The sequence below is a fragment of the Pseudonaja textilis genome, chromosome 6 (assembly GCF_049901715.1).
Source record: "Pseudonaja textilis isolate UNSWEBS1 chromosome 6, rPseTex1.2, whole genome shotgun sequence".
Lineage (NCBI taxonomy): Eukaryota > Metazoa > Chordata > Lepidosauria > Squamata > Elapidae > Pseudonaja > Pseudonaja textilis.
The window spans coordinates 16,976,060-16,994,981 of record NC_141995.1 but is presented as its reverse complement, the minus strand read 5'-3'; the positions used below and the strand labels follow the sequence as shown (position 1 = coordinate 16,994,981).

Below are 18,922 nucleotides of genomic sequence, written 5' to 3'. Positions count from 1 at the left end.
TGAAGGACCACCTCTCCCCTATTACAAAGGTCCTCCCAACCCCCAGTCCATTAACCAGCACTGGTTCACAGCATGCCAGAAACCAGGCTGCACAAACAAGCAAAGCCCCATCTGGGGGATGTAGGCAGCCCATTGTTGGGAAGGAATATCCCTCTGGTTCAGTTTCAAGCCAGGAGGAAGACACTGGAAACACAGAGGGTGCTTGGAAAGATGGTTTAATGATGAAGCAGAACCACATGATGGTTCTGGGCAGCTAACCATATGGCATTGAGGGTGAGGGGTATTTATACCTTCTCTTGGGGTTTGCACTTGAGCTTCCTGTTCCTGTGCAAGAACATGTATTTTATTGCCTGTTGTCAGACTCCCATGGGGCCATGTATGCATCCTAGGAGTTTGTCTGAGCTAAGTTTGGTTGAAATTTGGACTGCTGATGCAATGAAGGGGCTTGTTGGGAAATTCCTAATGTGGCTAATCCTACATTTGTTCAGATCTTGCTGCAGGGAATTTTTGCCTGTGAATAGAGCTACCTATGAATAGAGCTACCTAGATCTCAATAAACTCTTTGTCTCTTAAGTGCTGACATTTGGTGAGGGCTATTAAGAAAGATGGAGGCTTCTTTCTAAGAGCATGTTTCCCCACTTTTTTCATCCAAGGAAATATAATATTCTGCCTTTTAATATTTCTCAAAATATTTCATTTTTCTAGGAGAGGGGTGGGTGCTAACTTTCTACACCACAAAAACCACACTCCCTCTGGCCCACAGAAAAACCTCTCTCCATGGAATCAGTTCCTGGTGCACAAAAGGTTGTGGGGGAGCACTGCCCTATTACATCCATTCACACAACAGAACAGGAAGGCAGTGTATGTTATGAGCCCTATCAACTAGGAACGTACATCTGGTGGGACCATGAAAAAGGGCCTTCTTGCTGGTGGCCCCTTCTCTATAGAACATCATTTCCCGCAAAGTAGGGTTGGCCCCCACCTTGTTGCTTTTCCAAAAGGCCTAAAGACATGGTTTGGTCATAGGCCTGGGGACCATAAATGGAGATAAAGTCGATCAAGTAGCCGATTTGATTGTGTGCTGATGCCATGGTGGTGATTGGAGGCTATGGATTTAATGCAGTGGTGGGCTGCTGGATGATCAGCAAGGTTCGGGCTAACCCCTTGCTGTGATCTCTGGTGGGGCCTGCCCACCCACCCTTGTGCTATGCTTTCCCTAAATAACTAACTTTTCCCCACCCAGACTGCCCAGGCGAGTTCCGCACCGCCCTGCTGTACTCACTCACTTTACTCACGACTAGTGAACCCCTTGTCAATGAAAGTGCAGCCCACCCAGTGGTGGGATTCAAAAATTTTTACTACAGGTTCTGTGGGTATGGGTTCTGTAGGTGTGGCATGGCTTGGTGGGCATGGCTTGGTGGGCATGGCTTAGTGGGCATGGCAGGGGAAGGATTCTGTAAAATCTCCATTCCCTCACCACTCCTGGGGGAAGGCTACCGCCGCTTCTCCAAACTACTCAAAATTTCCACTACCAGTTCTCCAGAACTGGTCAGAACCTGCTGAATACCACCTCTGATGTCACCCTTAGTCCTTCTTCTCGTGAAACTAGACATACCCAATTTCAGCAACCGTTCTTTACATGTTTTAGCCTCCAGTCCCCTAATCATCTTTGTTGATATCTTTTTTTACATTGTGGTGATCAAAACTGGATGATATTCAGGGACAAATTAAACAGAAGGAGGTGGGAGACATGTATATTTCCTTATATTTATTCTGGGACATGTATATTTGCCTTCATTCGTGATTGTTTCTTAGTCCCTTTCTTTGCGGGGTGTCCTTTCTGTTTAACATATCCCTGAGAACAAAACATGAAAGAAGCATTAGGAAAGGATACAGTAAAAGGGTTACACTTATTATCCTTTCCATCCAATCGTCCTGCAAGAAAGTCACAGCCTATATTCCATATATTCTCCTGCAGAACCTGTGAAAACTACAGCATGTTGGGAATTACAGCTCATCTTAGTTACTCTACCGACACCTAATGCTCATAGAAGTCACTGCATTTTTTGTGGCATTTGCAATTTCCTTATTCCTCGGGCTGAGATTCATCCAAGATCATCCAGCTGGCTTTGTGTCTGAGGCAGGACTAGAACTCAGGATCTCCAGGTTTCTCGCCTTATGCCTTAACCGCTATTGGCTTTTTAAAAAAAATAATACTACACTTGAAATATTGTACAAAGAAGTTTACCCACAATATTGGTCTCCTTTAATGTGGCCTCTTTTAATTCTGGTGGCGCAATATATAAACCTTACCAATAGCCCAACATTTCTGTGGTTAAGACATTTGTTAAGTGAGTTTTGGCCCATTTTATGACCTTTCTTGCCACAGTTGTTAAGTGAATCAGTTGATAAGTTAGTAGCCCAATTGTTAAGTGAATCTGCCTTGCCCATTGACTTTACTTGTCAGAAGGTCAAAAAAGGTGATTGTTAGGACACTGCAACCATCATAAATATGAGCTAATTGCCAAATATCTGAATTTTGATCATGCGTCCATAGGGATACTGCAATGGTCATAAGTGTGAAGAACAGTCATAAGCCACTTTTTTCAGTCCCATTGTAACTTTGAACGGTCCCTAAATGAACTGCTATAAGTAGAGGACTACCTGGACTTTGGACCTGTGATGCAGAGGTAGGACAGACAAGAATAAAACATCTCGCTCAGCGGAGGTGAGAAAAATCCGAAGGAAAAAGGAGATTACTAAAATGCCCTTGGTAGAGCTAGAATGAAGAGATTGCCCTATTTGGCCAAGAATTTGGTTCTTCTGTATCTCTTAATGGGTTTTTGCAACCTGGAGAGACTACCAACTTCTACCCTCAAAACAACTCTATGGGGCACTGCATATCAGAACAACTAGACATAAGGACAGTTTTCCCCCCATGCCATCACTCTGCTAAACAACTAATTCCCGCAACAGTCAAACTATCTAGAAAGGCAGTACTACCATCATTATTCTCATCTTCCCTATTATCTATCTCCTTATCTTCTTTTGACTATAACTTTGTTGCTGTATCTTATGATTTATATTGTTTACTTAGTATCTTAGTATGATTTATGTTGATTGCTTATTTCAGGGGTGTCTTACTCAGGCCTGTGGGCTGGATGCGTCATGTGCTGCCTATCCCCACCCGGGGATTTAGCAAAAGGGGAGGCGAAAGTTGTGATACATCATGTGATGACAACATATTGCAAGTTTGACACCCTTGGCTTATTTAGCCAACAAGACTATCACTAAGTGATATCACTAAGTGTTGTATCTACTAATGTTTTATGATATGTGTATTTTTACAATGACTACTATGGTCATGATCTATCACTATACTTGTATGTACACTGAGAGTCTGTTCACTGGACACAAATTCCTTGTGTGTCTAATCACACTTGGCCAATAAAGAATTCTATTCTATTTCTGTTCTGTTCTGTCCTATCCTATCCTTTCCTATCCTATCCTATCCTATCCTATCCTATCCTATCCTTTCTTTCTTTATCCTATCCTATCCTATCCTATCCTATCCTATCCTTCCTTCCTTCTATTTATCCTATCCCTATATTCTATCCTTCCTTATCCTATTCCTTCTCTCTCTCTCTCTCTCTCTCTCTCTCTCTTTCTTTCTTTTCTATCCTATCCTCCTATCTTTTCTTTATCCTATCCTATCTTTTTCTTCCTTCCTTCCTTCCTTCCTTCCTTCCTTCCTTCCTTCCTTCCTTCCTTCTATTTATCCTATCCCTATCCTATCCTTCCCTATCCTATTCCTTTTTCTTTCTTTCTTTCCTTTCTTTCTATTCTATCCTATCTTTTTTTATCCTATCCTATCCTTTCTTTCTCTATCCTTTCTTTCTCTATCCTATCCTATCCTATCCTATCCTATCCTATCGCCGGTGAAGCTGTCAATCGCTCCCGTGCAATGCCGAGCAAACAGCAACTACAGCTACCGCACTATTTGCCGAAGGCGCATTTAGAGGAGGTCAGCCCTTCTAAACTCGGTAGAGGGGGCGTGTATTCACACGTCAGCGTCTCCCTTCCAGCCTCCTCCGGCGGTAGGCAGATCCCTGGACCAGTGCGCATGCTTCGAGCCTCCTTAGAAGAGATCCTTTCGAAACGGGTGGATCTGGACTCGGCGGCTTCACGTGTGCCATGGCGAGCGGGGTAAGGGAGACGCTTTTGCACTGGAGCTTCAGAACTTTCCCGCGAGAGCAAAGTGGCCGCCTACGGCTCGAGGTGCCTCCAGGCGAGCTTTGTGCTCACTGAGGGCCGTGGGAAAGGGAGGGAAGAGGGGACAACAGTGGCCCTGGGTACCAGCAACTTGCTTCCCAGCGCATCCAGACGTTTGCCAAAAACTTCACGGGTTTTAGTAGGGTTTCCTTCCAGTGGGCAAAGGGTCTCGTTTTGTTTTTAAGAGCCCTCAATTGTGCTGGCGAGACCCCCGAGTACAACCGTCGTATCTTGGATGACAACAGATGGGAGAGGCGGTTTTCTTGTATGGCTTGCCTGCCACGGGATAGTCTAGACTAGAGCAAGGGTCATCAAACTTCGCAAGTTTAAGACTTGTGGACTTCAACTCCCAGAATTCTTGAGCTAACATGACTGGAGGAGGAATTCTGGGAGTTGAAGTCCACAAGTCTTAAAAGTGGCCAAGGTTGGAGAGCCCTGCTCTAGGGATTTGGAGGTTCCAGAAGACACGTGTGTCCGTGGATAGGGACATGCAGATATTCGGGCATTTTAGCAGCCGAGTCCACAAATCCCAAGAACACAGCCTTGTGTTTCTCTCCTCAGACCAAAACAAAAACAAAAAAAAAACAAATCACTGAGCTGTATTTGATTGTGGTCTTTGTGTGCTATTTCCCACCCACCCCACACACTGGGCTTGATTTCTCTGATTGATTTCTGCTTTGATTAACAGAACAAGCTTTCTAAATGCTTCAGGCATTCAGATTTGGTTTCTTCACACTATCCCTCTGTCAGATGGTTTCACAATCAATGCTAGATCAAAATATGGGGGCTTGCTTATTTCTGGGTCTGGGTATTACATGATCCTCACTAGTGTGATTTGTAAAGGCATACTTTAGAAGTGAATACATTCTGGGTTGGGGTATTACTTTCTAAACATAATGGGTACTGCATTCTAAACATAGTATGAAAGTACTTGATAGTAGCTAGTCAACAAACCATGGTTAAGTTTCTGGGTTTTGTAACAAAATTTGCATTCACACAAGCTTGTATTTGAGTATTTTTTTAACTTGGCTCATTTTCTCAGTTTGCCTCTTAATCTTTTCAGCTGGAGAGGAGTCCATATAGGTGAAAAAAATATTACTTTCAAATGAATCCTGTGTTCCAGATTTCCAGAATATACCCATAGAGTGAGGAATTTGGGAGTATTGTAATATTTATTTATTTCATTTATATCCTGCCTTTATTATTTTTACAAATAACTGAAAGCAAAGAACATATCCAATACACCTTCCTCTTCCTATTTCTCCCCAAAATAACATCCCTGTGAGGTGAGTTGGGCTGAGTGAGAGTGATTGGCCTAAAGTCAGCTTGTGTAGCTTAAGGCTTAAGGCAGGACAAGAACTCATGGTTTCCATGGGTGAAATTTGTAATCCATACTGAGATTATTGCATATCCAAACAATTTATGTGTTCAAGATCCTGCACAGCTGGGCAGAGTGTCTGTTCAAACCCACCAATATAGCAGTTGCAGAATAATGAAAATTACTTACAGAATATAATGCTCTGTATTTCATTACAATATTTGCTTCCAAGTGTTGTTTTGCAGTTGTTAAGGTGAGTCTTCAGAGATTCAGGATTCCAATTATCAATTTAACATGGCTTGAGCATCTTTTATTTCCCCTGAGTAATACAGTGTTTTAACTAGTTACCAAAAACAATACAGACTATATAAAAATACAAAAATGACAAATTTTCTGCAGCTGTTTAAAAAACTGATTTATTGCTTAATGTATCACATTTATTGCTCTAGCCTTTTGTAATTTCTAACAATGCATCTTAGAAAATACTTTTAAAAGTTTACTCTCTTATAGAAAAATTGCTTGAAATTGACCTATTAGCCAGTATAAATTAGGAAACTAGTGCTTTGTTCTCAAATCAGAAATTCTATATAATTTCAGAGTCTAAATTCTTATAAAACATTCTTTACTGTATTATCACATGGATTTATGCATAATACTTTGATCATTTATGCTTATACCTTTTTCATGAATGCCTAGTTGGTAAAGATAAGGATGCTGGAAGACTGCAAATATTTTACTTGGCATCATGTTTTTGAACCTTGCTCCATAAAAAATGAATTGGTTTCCATCTTACGATATATTTTGCAACTTTGTGCATTGCAGTATGAATTGAACAAACTGTTCAAGACAAAGCTTAAATCCAGATTAAAAAGGACAAGTGATAGTGCTATGGAATTTCTTCCACATTTCCCATTCCAAATGACATTGGCAAATTAAGAATTCTTCCCTTCTGTCTAAACATCTAGAATGCTTGTGATTTTGTTAGAAGTGAAGGTCTATTTTCAATTCTGGGAGGATCTCCAAAATTCCAGGAATGAGCAAGTTTGAGTCTTGAATGGAAATGCTGGGATTGATTCCAAGATTTAAATGTAACTGTCTCCATTGAATTCATTACATGGAAAGTTTCTTCTCTTCTTTAGGTTATCAAATGTAAGGCAGCTGTTGCCTGGGAGGCAGGCAAACCACTGTCCATTGAGGAGGTGGAAGTCGCTCCTCCAAAAGCCCATGAAGTTCGTATCAAGGTAATGAATCAGGGGTTGAATTTTAACAGATCTGCACATGTGGGTGAAGTATCCATTGCAGCTACTCTTAGTTGCCAATGTGAGGCTGATATTTTGGGAGACTATTTTTATGCTTTACAGTTCTTGCTTTCCATGATAAATGATAGAATCCAGTAACAGAATTGGTAATAACAGTTGTAAGTATTTAGTAGACCATTACACACACACACACACACACACACACACACACACACCCTTACAACTTCCTTGAGACACATTTTTCTTGACTTAGTGACCCCCGGAAGTATAAGCCTCAGAATTCCCAGCCATGGGTTCATCTAGTGGAGGAACCTATCTCAACAGCTATCAAATGTGTTTTGATGTAAGGAATAGACATGAACTTGAAGATGCTACAGATTTCAGTAATGATCATATATTTGTGCTGTGCTTCACATACTGTAGGCCAAAGTTCCCCCCAACCTTTTCAGCTTTGTGGACTGGCAGCGGGAAGAGGGAATGGTTCCATTCGCCAGCCACTTCCATGGCCCATTTCTTAAAGGCTCAAGGCCTGGTAGTGGACCATGGCCCAAGGGTTTGGGATTCCTGACATAGGCTATTTCAATGAACTGAAAAAAGGTCCCTGTCCTTCTTGATACAGTAGATGGGCTGAAGTTGAAAGATTTGATGTTGCATTTACATCTCAGTCCTTTCCGGGGAGCTCAAGAATATGCATTGGTCTTTTCTTTGCTTGCTTTATCCCCACCACTGACGGAGGAGAGAGATTAAACTGAATGGTAGAGATGATCGAGTGATAATATGAATCAAGTCTTCCCACTTTCTGTTCTGCTGTTTGGATTCAAAATTCTTTTTCTTAAACTCTGCAACAGAGCGTTGTTAAGGTTGCCCGGAGAAATGCTGGCGGTTGTTTTAATGTCTAAAAACATAAGCTGAATCCTGGAAACGTTTTGTCTTCCTCTATACAATGATTCATTGTAACTTCCTAGATTATTGCTACTGCAGTGTGTCACACTGATGCTTTTACTCTGAGTGGCGCTGATCCGGAGGGGAGCTTTCCTGTAATCCTGGGTCACGAAGGAGCAGGGATTGTGGAAAGTGTTGGAGAAGGAGTGACTAAATTTAAACCAGGTAAGAAGTTGGGTCTCTTGATGTTCCATCAAGTTGAGTAATGGCATAATAAGAGGAATAAGCTTATATTACATCCAAAGGAGCCTTGGTTTTCTTCAGTCAAGCATATTAGAAGGCATGATTATGAAATTGTTTAGGCTGCTTGATCTCTGCCTCAGGTTAGAATAGGTTATGCCTGTTCCTCAAATTTTTGTAAGGTTATGTGAGTCCTTGCCTGGCACCAAGTATAGAGAAGATGAGAGAAAGCCGGCTCCGCTGGTGTGGACATGTTCTGAGAGCAGTGCCTTCCACTGTTGCCAAGACTGCCTACCAACTAGAAGTCAATGGCCGGCGACCTTGCGGGTGCCCAAAACAGCGATGGCAAGATACTGACAACAAAGATATGCAAGCCATGGCCCTGCGCCTTGGAGACGCAGCTGACCATACAAAGTGCCATTCAATGATCTGAATAGCAGACCCTGCACTTGCGGGAATACGCTAGGAAGAAGAAGGTGTGAATCCTTGCCTTTGCTTGCATGAATTTTTATTTTTATAAATAAAACTTCTAGCACAAGGTGGGCGATTTGTGGTCTCCCAGAATCTTCCAGATAAAAAGGGATACTTTTTCTATTTTCTTTGGTTTTCAGAACATGCAAAATCGATCCACTGAGTTTAACACATTTTATTTTTAAGGAAAAAAAACAGAACCACTCAAATAGGGAACGGAGAGAAGTGAATGATCTGCCTCACTTCTTTTTTTTATTGTGTTTCCCAACACATCCCCTACAGTCCTTAGCTGCTCAGAATAGAGAAATGTATGAATAGAGGAGTTCCAGTTTAATACACTGTACTTTTGATCAGTTGAAATTATTTTCTGTTTTTCAGGAGACACGGTTATCCCTCTATATATTCCTCAATGTGGTGAATGCAAGTTCTGCTTAAACCCTAAAACGAATCTCTGCCAGAAAATAAGGTTGATGCTTTTCATTTTCTTTCCTGGTTTGTGGGTTATAGTAATCAAATAAGATTTATTAGCTTTTTGGCAGAACTGTGTGTGTGTGTGAATTCAACCCTGTATGTGTGCACAGTTGGCTTATCAGGTGGAACAAGGAGGGGTTTGATATATTTTCTCAGTGCCAGGTTTATACAGACAGCCTGTTCCATAGAATACAAATGTCTTCTTGGCAATGAATGAAAGTTTTCATTTCTCCAAATTGTTCTTTGCCCTGTTGTGTCCATGGATGGGGATTTATAATCCAGATCACCTGAGGAAGGCTAACTCAAGTGGACACTCATTGTTCATAGTGTTCCTTTCCTAAATGCTCTGGTATATACTGAACATAAGAAAACTGGAAAACTCTTGTTTCCTATTGGATTTCCAGTTGGGGGATGGTTTCAAAGCTTCAGAATTCCTTCAAAACTCCTGTGTATGAACAGGATGTAGAACTTGAATGAGGAATCAGTTTGTTGGCAGATGGATGGATGGATGGGTTGGATGGATGGATGTTGAATTGAACCTTGATGCTCTTTGAGCTTGTTTACTTGCAGACATTTCATTGCAGGTAATATCAATGTCTTGATCATCAATGAAAGGCAACCTAAAACTTGTAGGATCCTTCCCACAACAGTTATGTCAATTATAGTTAAATTAAACTTAATGCTGACAAAGATTGCATATGATCAGTGAGATTGGAGTGACTGTAAGCCCTAGGCCCAAGAGATTTCCATAAAGAGAGATCATGAGTTGGTTTTTAGCTTCCAAACAAAGACACTGGCCAAGCAAGGAAGTAGATTTTAGACGTAGGTTTGGTTGACAAAGGGTTGAGCACTAGTTTGATTTACCTAGGAAGCAAGCCTTGCCTTTAAGAGTCACTTTGCTGGTGGCATATGGCAGTATGTATTCATTGGGTGAGATGAATTCCTTACTTTCGTAAGATATCCAACTAACAACTTTTTATTTGGTTTTATAACTTATTGTTACAGACTTCTGCCTGCCCATTAGTGTTTATAGATATAATTTGGGATTGCTCTGGAAGACACAGTGGGTTCATGCCCACTGTGGATTGCCTGCCCTGTGACTTGTGGAATTGGCTACCTTTGCCTGGGTTCACACGGCACGCGAAATCTTAATCCATGGTTTACATGTGGATTTTGTTTCATATAGTCTGCAAAGTTTATAACTAAATTTCATCTCGGAATCAGGGCTGGGATTCTACCGGTTTACACCTAATTGCTAGAACCAGTTGTTAACATTCTAAGCAGTTCAGAGAACTGGTTGTTAGAAGAAATTACTGGCCTAATCCTGTAAGGAAGGCAGGAAAGAAACATTCCGGTGTTGTTTACAGAAACTGCCTCTCTGTTAACCCTTATTACATTCTTGGCAGGACTAGACTTCCTGTCTCTGGAACTTCTCTGGAGTTTTTTTTCCCCTCCTTTGCTGGTACTTTGCTTGTGTGGAGTGACCATTCAAAGTTACAATGGCACTGAAAAAAGTGACTTATGACCATTTTTCACGCTTATGACTGTTGCAGCATCCCCACAGTCATGAGAGGCCAGGCAAGGAGATGCGTGCCTCAATATGAGTGAGGTTGATTTGGCCACACCCAGCCAGTCACATGACCACCAAGCCATGCCCACCAACTAAGTCACGCCCACAGAACCAGTTGTTTAAAAATATGAATCCTACCCCTGCTCGGCATGATGCACTTAATCCAGATTTATGCTAAACAAAAAACACAGTGCACCAAATCAGGGTTTTAGGTCTGTACTACGGCCTGCTAATAACTTAATGGATTGTGATATGTGAATAATGTAATTTTCCCACTGCAGAGTCACTCAAGGAAAAGGGGTGATGCCTGATGGTACCAGCCGGTTCTCTTGCAAAGGAAAGCAAGTTCTCCACTTCATGGGAACAAGCACCTTCTCAGAGTATACAGTTGTGGCTGACATCTCCCTGGCAAAAATAGACCCTTCAGCTCCATTGGACAAAGTCTGCCTGCTGGGCTGCGGAATTTCTACAGGTTATGGGGCAGCCTTGAACACTGCAAAGGTAGGATGTTTGCTTCCTCTCACTTCTTTTTCTTTCAAGGTCATTTTAATCCTAAAGTAAGTGTGTGTGTGTGCGCACGCACTTCCTTCTCTGTGGCCAATAGCCCAGCCTTTCTTCATCCCGCAATTTCTGGCATTCTTGCTTTATACAAAAACACAGGTGTGCATGGCCCAATTGGAAGAGGAGATGCTGAATCTATAGTGGTAGAAGGCTGAGTTTTCCTCAGTAATCGTTTGTTTTAACAAGATCTTTCTGCAGTGGTGGAAAATAGACAGCCTTGGGGACAACGTCATTCTTTCTCCTGCCTCTCTTATTTTACACAGGCAGACTAATAATGCTTGGCAATAAACCAGCTATTAATCCAGGTTAAGCGACTGCAGGATAACTAAACTAAGAACATACCATGGCTATGGATTGAGCACAATGGTTTGTGCATATTTTCCTCACGGCCCAGAGTTAGAAGAAACCTAATCACAATATAGCTTAATAGTGATAAATGAACCTACCCAAATTAACAAGTTATATTTGTCAGTTTTAAAAACAGAGTACAGCTTGGTTTAGTCTTTTGGAGAAGCTTTGAACTTTCCCTGTGTAAGAATTATTTTCTGTAGCTTTCTTTCTCATGTCGTTAATTGACTTATCACATTTTCTTTCAGGTTGAACCTGGTTCTACCTGTGCTGTCTTTGGCCTGGGTGGAGTTGGGCTAGCAGCTATCATGGGCTGTAAGGTGGCCGGTGCATCCAGGATCATTGGGGTTGATCTCAACAAGGACAAATTTACCAAAGCGATGGAATTTGGGGCTACAGAATGCATCAGCCCCAAGGATTTCAAGAAGCCTATTCAGGAAGCCCTAGTTGAATTGACAGATGGTGGAGTAGATTACTCCTTTGAATGCATCGGGAATGTCAGTGTGATGGTAAGCACAATCTGAGGCCTCTTCTGCGGACCCACCAATTTTATTTTTATTAAAGCTTCTTCTAAATAAAAAGCAAAGTGAAATGGGAAGATGCTATGTTAAAAAGCATGGGTCTCCCATCTTATTCACAAGGATACTTCTTACAATATTGTGATAGCGCTGTATCTGTACTCAGTGCCTTGCCTGTAACTTTTTCCATCTCCCCCCAAAATAGGCAATAGTAAGCTTTGTATTGATAACCCTTTGGGTATGGGATTATTATAGCAATAGCACTTAGACTTATATACCACTTCACAATGCTTTTACAGCCCTCTCCAGGCCTATTGTCCCCAACAATCTGGGTTCTCATTTTACCCACCTCGGAAGGATGAGTCAACCTTGAGCCGGTGAGACTCAAACTGCTGGCAGTTAGCAGAATTAGCCTGCAATACTGCATTCTAACCACTGCGCCATCCCGGCTCTTGATAACTGCTATTAACCCAGTAATTAACTGAGAATCTGCTCAATATTTGTTTTGTGATTGGCCACAATCTTATGTTAGCTATTTTACAAGAACATGAAGAATGTCTTCTCAGTATTCTAACTGTGCCCCCACATTGAGCTGTGGCCTTTCCTATTTCTTGTATCACCTCAATGTGTTACCTCGTTTTCTCTTCTACATTCAACAGAGAGCAGCCTTGGAAGCATGTCATAAAGGTTGGGGAGTGAGTGTGATAATCGGAGTTGCTGGCGCTGGTCAAGAAATTGCTACCCGTCCATTCCAGCTGGTTACTGGACGAACATGGAAAGGGACTGCTTTTGGAGGTACAGCTGTGCTGGGATACAACCATTGATGTTGCTGGGCTGGGATCTTCTCCCTTGCCAGTCTAGCAAGTACTTGGAAGTTGGAATTCCAGCATCTGGAGAGCTTCCCCAGCAAGGACTGTAGCATTTCTGTCCCATCCTCTTTTTATTGAAAAGAGGATATCTTCTCACTAATGTATTCTCGGTACCCAGCTTTGTGTGATATTAAAGACTACATATAGGTCTTTTAGAATGTGTTGGGAACTGTATGTAGACAGTGGAGAAAATGAGTGGTCAAAGTAGACATACCCAAAGTAAAAATAGTTTTTCTTACATTCTCCCCAGCAAAATAGTATCTCCTCCATGCTTTTCCGCATTCTTCTCCAGCTTAAATCCATTAAGCTGAAACACAAAATTGGCAGCACCTTTAAGTAGTGATAGTTAGGTTGTTACTGGTTATACTCTCATATTCTAAAAAAAAAAAAAGGTTTGTATAACTTGTAGAATGTATAATCCAGTGGTGGTATTCTACTGGTTCGACCAGTTCTGCTGAGCCTGGTAGCGGTGATGAGCAGTGGAGAATGAACCGGTTCTCTCCGCCACTCTGCTGTTGGGTCCACCCACCTTCCTGGGCTTCCATACTCACCTTTATCCTCTGAATTTGAAGCGCAGCTGCTTTGCGCGGCACAGAAGAATGCTGCGCAGCAGCTGCTGAAGCAACCGGGAGTGTGCAGGCTTGCAGGAGGTGAGTTAGAACGCCTCCGCACCTGCGCAAAGTGCGCATTTGGCACTCATGTGCAAAGTGTGTGCATGTGCACAAAGCGTGCCCACCAAGCCATGCCCACTGAACCAGTGGTAAAAATATTTGAGTCCAGGGGTGGGATTCAATTTTTTTAACAACTGGTTCCATAGGCATGTTGGTGGATATGGCTTGGTGGTCATGTTATTGGCTGGGTGTGGCCAATTCAATATCACTCACATCAAGGCACGCATCTCCTCACCTGGCCTCTCATGACTGTGGGGATGCTGCAACAGTCATAAGTGTGAAAAACGGTCATAAGTCTTTTTTCAGTGCCATTGTAACTTTGAATGGTCACTCCACACAAGCAAAGTACCAGCAAAGGAGGGGGAAAAAAAGACTCCATAGAAGTTCCTAAGACAGGAAGTGTAGTCCTGCCAAGAATGTAATAAGGGTTAATGGAGAGGCAGTTTCTGTAAGCAACACCAGAATGCTTCCTTCCTACCTTCCCTACAGGATTAGGCCAGTAACAACTGGTTCTCCGAACTGCTTAGAATGTTAACCGGTTCTAGTGAATGGGTGCAAACTGGTAGAATCCCACCCCTGTTTGAATCCCACCACTGGTATAATCCTTCTTAGATTACCTTCTATGTAAGATACATCCTCTTTAAAACAACACTACACATTATGTGGGGCACAACTCTTGCTTCTAAAGAAAATTAAATGTACTTTCCTGCATTTAGTTACAATAAATATTAGAGACTTGATTATTATTTTAGCAGTGGTTGAAGATCTGAGTTTTGAATTTTAAGATTCACTTTTGTAACTTTTAAATTGTTGCCTGATACTGCTGTAAAGATGGTTCATAGGAGTATTTTATCTTGTGCTGATTCTACATTAAGTAATAATTTTATTTCATGTCAGGATGGAAGAGCGTGGACAGCATACCGAAGTTGGTAACTGAATACATGTCCAAAAAAATAAAAGTTGATGACTTTGTGACCCATACTCTACCTTTTAAGCAAATTAATGAAGCTTTTGAACTTATGCATGCTGGAAAGAGGTAAGTGTTTTGCTGCATGTTAAGTTTATAACACAATTTTATATAGGGCTTTTTTTAAAGAGAGAACCCCTCCTGAATAATTTTTAGTTGAGTAGGCCAAAGATTACCATTTAGTATTGCAACCTGTACAGCTGGCATTCCTTTTCTGCTTGCTTGCTTTTCTTTCTTTCTTTCTTTCTTTCTTTCTTTCTTTCTTTCTTTCTTTCTTTCTTTCTTTCTTTCTTTCTTTCTTTCTTTCCTTCTTTCCTTCCTTCCTTCCTTCCTTCCTTCCTCCCTCCCTCCCTCCCTCCCTCCCTCCCTCCCTCCCTCCCTCCCTTCCTTCCTTCCTTCATAGCAATATCAGGCTTTTTTTCCTTTTTTTTAAAACCATCTCATGTTACTTGGATCAACTCCCTTCCTTTGAATGGGAAGTGATATCAGTATGCCAGTTCGGGTGCTCGGGTATATTCCAAGGTTTTGAATTGACCCATTTAAAACTTTTCTTTTGATACGGGAGCACAATATCTTCAGCAAGATGTTAAAGGTATCTTTGTCTATTAAAAAAAAAGCTTGTGCTATACAATTTTATCCCATGAGCCATGAGTCAAAAAGAGGGCTGTGAAAATATCTACCAACCCCTCACATCCTGGACATAAATTATTTCAACTTCTACTCTCAAAACGACGCTTTAGGACACTGCACACCAGAACAACTAGACACAAGAACAGTTTTTTTCCGAATGCCATCACTCTGCTACACAAATAATTCCCTCAACACTGTCCAACTATTTACTAAGTCTGCATTACTATTATTGTTCTCATCCTTCCTAGTACCTATCTCTTTCCACTTATGACTATAACCGCGTTGCTTGTATCTTTACAATTTATATTGTTTTGTTTCCTAGTATGATTTGATTGCTTATTAGTAACCTATGACTATCACTAAGTGTTGTATTTTGATTCTTGATGAATGTATTTTATTTTTCCTTTATATACACTGAGAGCATATACACCAAAGACAAATTCCTTGTGTGTCCAATCACACTTGGCCAATAAAGAATTCTATTGTATTCTATAAGCCTGAATGCCTCACGAGAGGGGCAAGTGACCAGAATCTTCATTTTAAATTTTAAACGTTATATCTTTTCCTTGTAATCTTACACTGGGAAGTGTAGAACAAGGGGAATTCAAACAGATAGAGTGGGCAAAGGGTGAGTTACAGAAAGAAATCCATTAATTTGACTTTTCGGTTGCACTTGATGGGAAGAATTGCAGAATGCATGGAGGGATAAAAAATACTGTTATTTGTCTGAAATTATGAATTTAAGATGATCTTCTGAAACATATTGATAAAAAAATGGTGTACAAAAATCCTCCAGTTGGTGCCCTGTCAACCTCTCTTCTTTTCACTGGAAATGATGAAATAAAAACTGAAAATGGGATGAAAGAGTAGGTTTAAACTGCTGAGATTGATATGCAAATAAACTGCATTGCTGAGCATTCTGGAATTGTAGTCCTCACCTCTGTAAAGTGCATAGGCTGGAGAAGGGGGATAAGAGCATTTTTGTTTTGACTGTACAATTATTTGATTTATGATTGTGTGATTTCTCTTTAAGGTATTTTAAGTTTAGAATACAAAATGCTTCTCTATTTACCTCCAATAATTTCATTTTCTTCAATGTCTTATTTACCAGAAAAAATAACATTGTCTTCTTGGTGATTATAAGCCAAGCCTTGGATAATTTGAGGAAAAATACATTTTTCTTTCTAGTAAATACAATAAGAAATCTTACTTTTATGGTACAGTGTAAATAAATGTTTATAATTTTTTCTTTTCACTTTTACAGCATCCGAACTGTTCTGAAACTTTAAAACGTCTGAAGATATAATGTTTAATTCAACACACTGTTGGGAATAATTGTAATAATCAAGTTGAAACCTTGCCTCTGCAACGAAAAGCATTGATCATGCCTTAAAATAGCACACACCAGCTGTTTGTTTAATACTGTATACAGTCTAACTTTTTCCATCTTAGTTGATCAGGAAATATCAAAAGTCTAGATTGAACTGTTGGTTTATTTAAAATCAGAAACTATTTTTAATTTTTCTAATAATTAGTTTAGGGTATTTCTCCCCCTGGAAAAAGAATGATTAAAACTTGTCATTACCTTATAAGGATATATGTATGAAGGTTTTTTTTCCTTTCAGATTTACTGGTTTGTTTCAATAGAGATGAAAGTCAAGCAAAAAAAAATAGCCTTACTATAACCATGGATTGTATGAATAGGCTGTTTATGGTTTCCAAGAACAATTTAACTCTATGAATAAATAACACGGCTCCAAGTTAGACCTATTACAGCTTTTATTCAATGGGGGTAGGGTGGATGGGGAATAACAATAAGCAGAAAAATCCCATCAATTTATCTAGATTACCTATACTCATGTATTTCTCTGATATTTACTCAGAAATACGTTGCCTTCCAGCCTTCCCAATTGCCAATGCGAGATCACAATTCTCATGAATTCTAGATTTCTCTGACATGGCAAGACAGTTCTAGGGGCCTAAGATGTCAAGATGTTAAAAGTTGTTTCCGTAAGATTACAAAGAAAACTATTTTTGCTAATTAGAACTGGGTTTCACCTTTGTTGAATCCACTGCTCCACAATAATTTCAGGTGTGGCTTTTTTTTTTTTTTACATGTAGGGTACAGTTCAAAGGTTCCTTATTTTTCTGGAATGTTAAACATGTTTGGAGTTTTGAAAATGTTATGGGGCATTCTCACAAATAAGCTGAGATAATGGTGGTTGGTTTTGTTGAGAACCTTTTGGGGTACCAGAAGTGGGGTTTGGTAGGAAATGTCTTCTAAGTAGCAGTTGAAACCTAAAGTTTCTTATCTCCTAGAGCTTTGCTGGCTGAGGAATTCTGGGAGTTGAAGTCCACAGGTCTTAAAGTTGCCAAGGTTGGAGACCCCTGTCCTAAAGAAAAGGTTCATCTCAATTAGCATAACTAGTAACTGATAAAGATGGATGTAAATAGCAAAATTACATGTAACAGACTGGTGCAGTAAAATTAACCTTTAGACCAGATGAACTTTCTCAGTCTCCTCTTCAAAAGGTGGGAATATTGGACCCGTTGTGCAGTGACCAGAAATGTACTTCAAAGTAAGTGCCAACTACTATTTTAGGTCATCCAGAGATAGCTGATTTACCATAACCAAAATGTCAGGGAGAGTCATAGTTAATACTCTTACCCAGTGAGGCTAATTTTTGCATCTGATGCAGGAAAGTTACTGTAGTCTATGAGCAGTTATTTGTTTTCTAAAAAAGTCTTGGTATTTAATGTGCTTCAAGCTGTTGCTGGGGGGAAAAAGAGAGAGAAAATGAAAGGGAGTGAACTTGGTGAACGCACTTTGGACTATCATTGTGGGGAAACCAGGTTAATTAGTGCGGTGCAGAAAGTATAGGATTAAACTAACATACATGGTTCTAATTCGAGGCTCTTTTGGTAAAGGCAACATGGAGTTCAACTATCACATCAAGCCATAATGTAGCTTTTTTTTTTTTTTTTTAGCTTTAAGAGGGTTTGTATGAAACCAACCAAGGGCTTGTAAATCATGTTTGTATCTATCTCATCCAGCTGAGATTTATTCAATTCAAATATATGAATCTAGTCTAAAATAAAGCCAAAATCAGAAGTCGGCGTTGAAATACATCTAAAATTTGGTTCTAGAAGCAAAAGTGCAAGTGGTGCATAAATGACATCATTCCTCATCTGGCACATTTTCTCTGCTGCTGTTGGTCCCTATCTGAACTTGGTGGATTTTCTGTTCTACCCTTAGACTTCTTCGCCCTAGTCCCTTTGTTGCTGGTTTCCTTCCTTCTGATGCAGGCACCTCGATGTTCTGCCACATCATTCTCGCTTTAAAATTCAGGTCCACTTTCTGGAAACTTTGTCCTGATGGAACTTGGCAAGGCTCAATGAGGTACAATGGTCTTCAGCTTTCTTTTAAAAGCCATGAAATTCCAGTAGTCCTGACTTTTCAGCAGTCTTCTGTATGAGCTCCTGTTTGCCAAACCTTCATTAACCAATGTGCCCATCTACCAATGTACCCTTTGCTATACTAACTCTTTTAGAATCAGCCTGTTTAAAGACTTCTGTCCCCCCACAAATATCTTTTCCAGGCACCCAAAGAATAAGCAAAGCACGACTCTCAGGGCAACAACAGTACTTCCATTTAGTTGCCCTGTCACAACTGCACTTCTTACACATTCACACACACACACACAAACAAAAGAACAAACTCTAGGCTAACCACCCAGACTTCTCATCTCTTTTCAATAAATAACTTATCCTTTTTGTCATACCTGTTCTAAACCTCCAAAGAACAATAAAGTCAGATACTGCTGATGGAAGTCGAGATCATTTAAACAGCTTACAATGATTTTATAACTAGCACA

General features: G+C 40.5%; 1 protein-coding gene across 1 annotated transcript; it reads left to right on the top strand.

Moving 5' to 3' along the window:
* The first annotated feature begins 4,140 nt into the window (after nucleotides 1-4,140).
* LOC113434838 (alcohol dehydrogenase class-3) lies at nucleotides 4,141-16,811 on the top strand. The gene is made up of 9 exons (XM_026698299.2): nucleotides 4,141-4,206; nucleotides 6,730-6,831; nucleotides 7,815-7,956; nucleotides 8,821-8,908; nucleotides 10,765-10,984; nucleotides 11,641-11,901; nucleotides 12,570-12,705; nucleotides 14,348-14,486; nucleotides 16,312-16,811. Exons 1-9 carry the CDS (start codon nucleotides 4,195-4,197, stop codon nucleotides 16,334-16,336), a joined length of 1,125 nt encoding a protein of 374 aa, XP_026554084.1. The 5' UTR covers nucleotides 4,141-4,194; the 3' UTR covers nucleotides 16,337-16,811.
* Nucleotides 16,812-18,922: the final 2,111 nt, after the last annotated feature.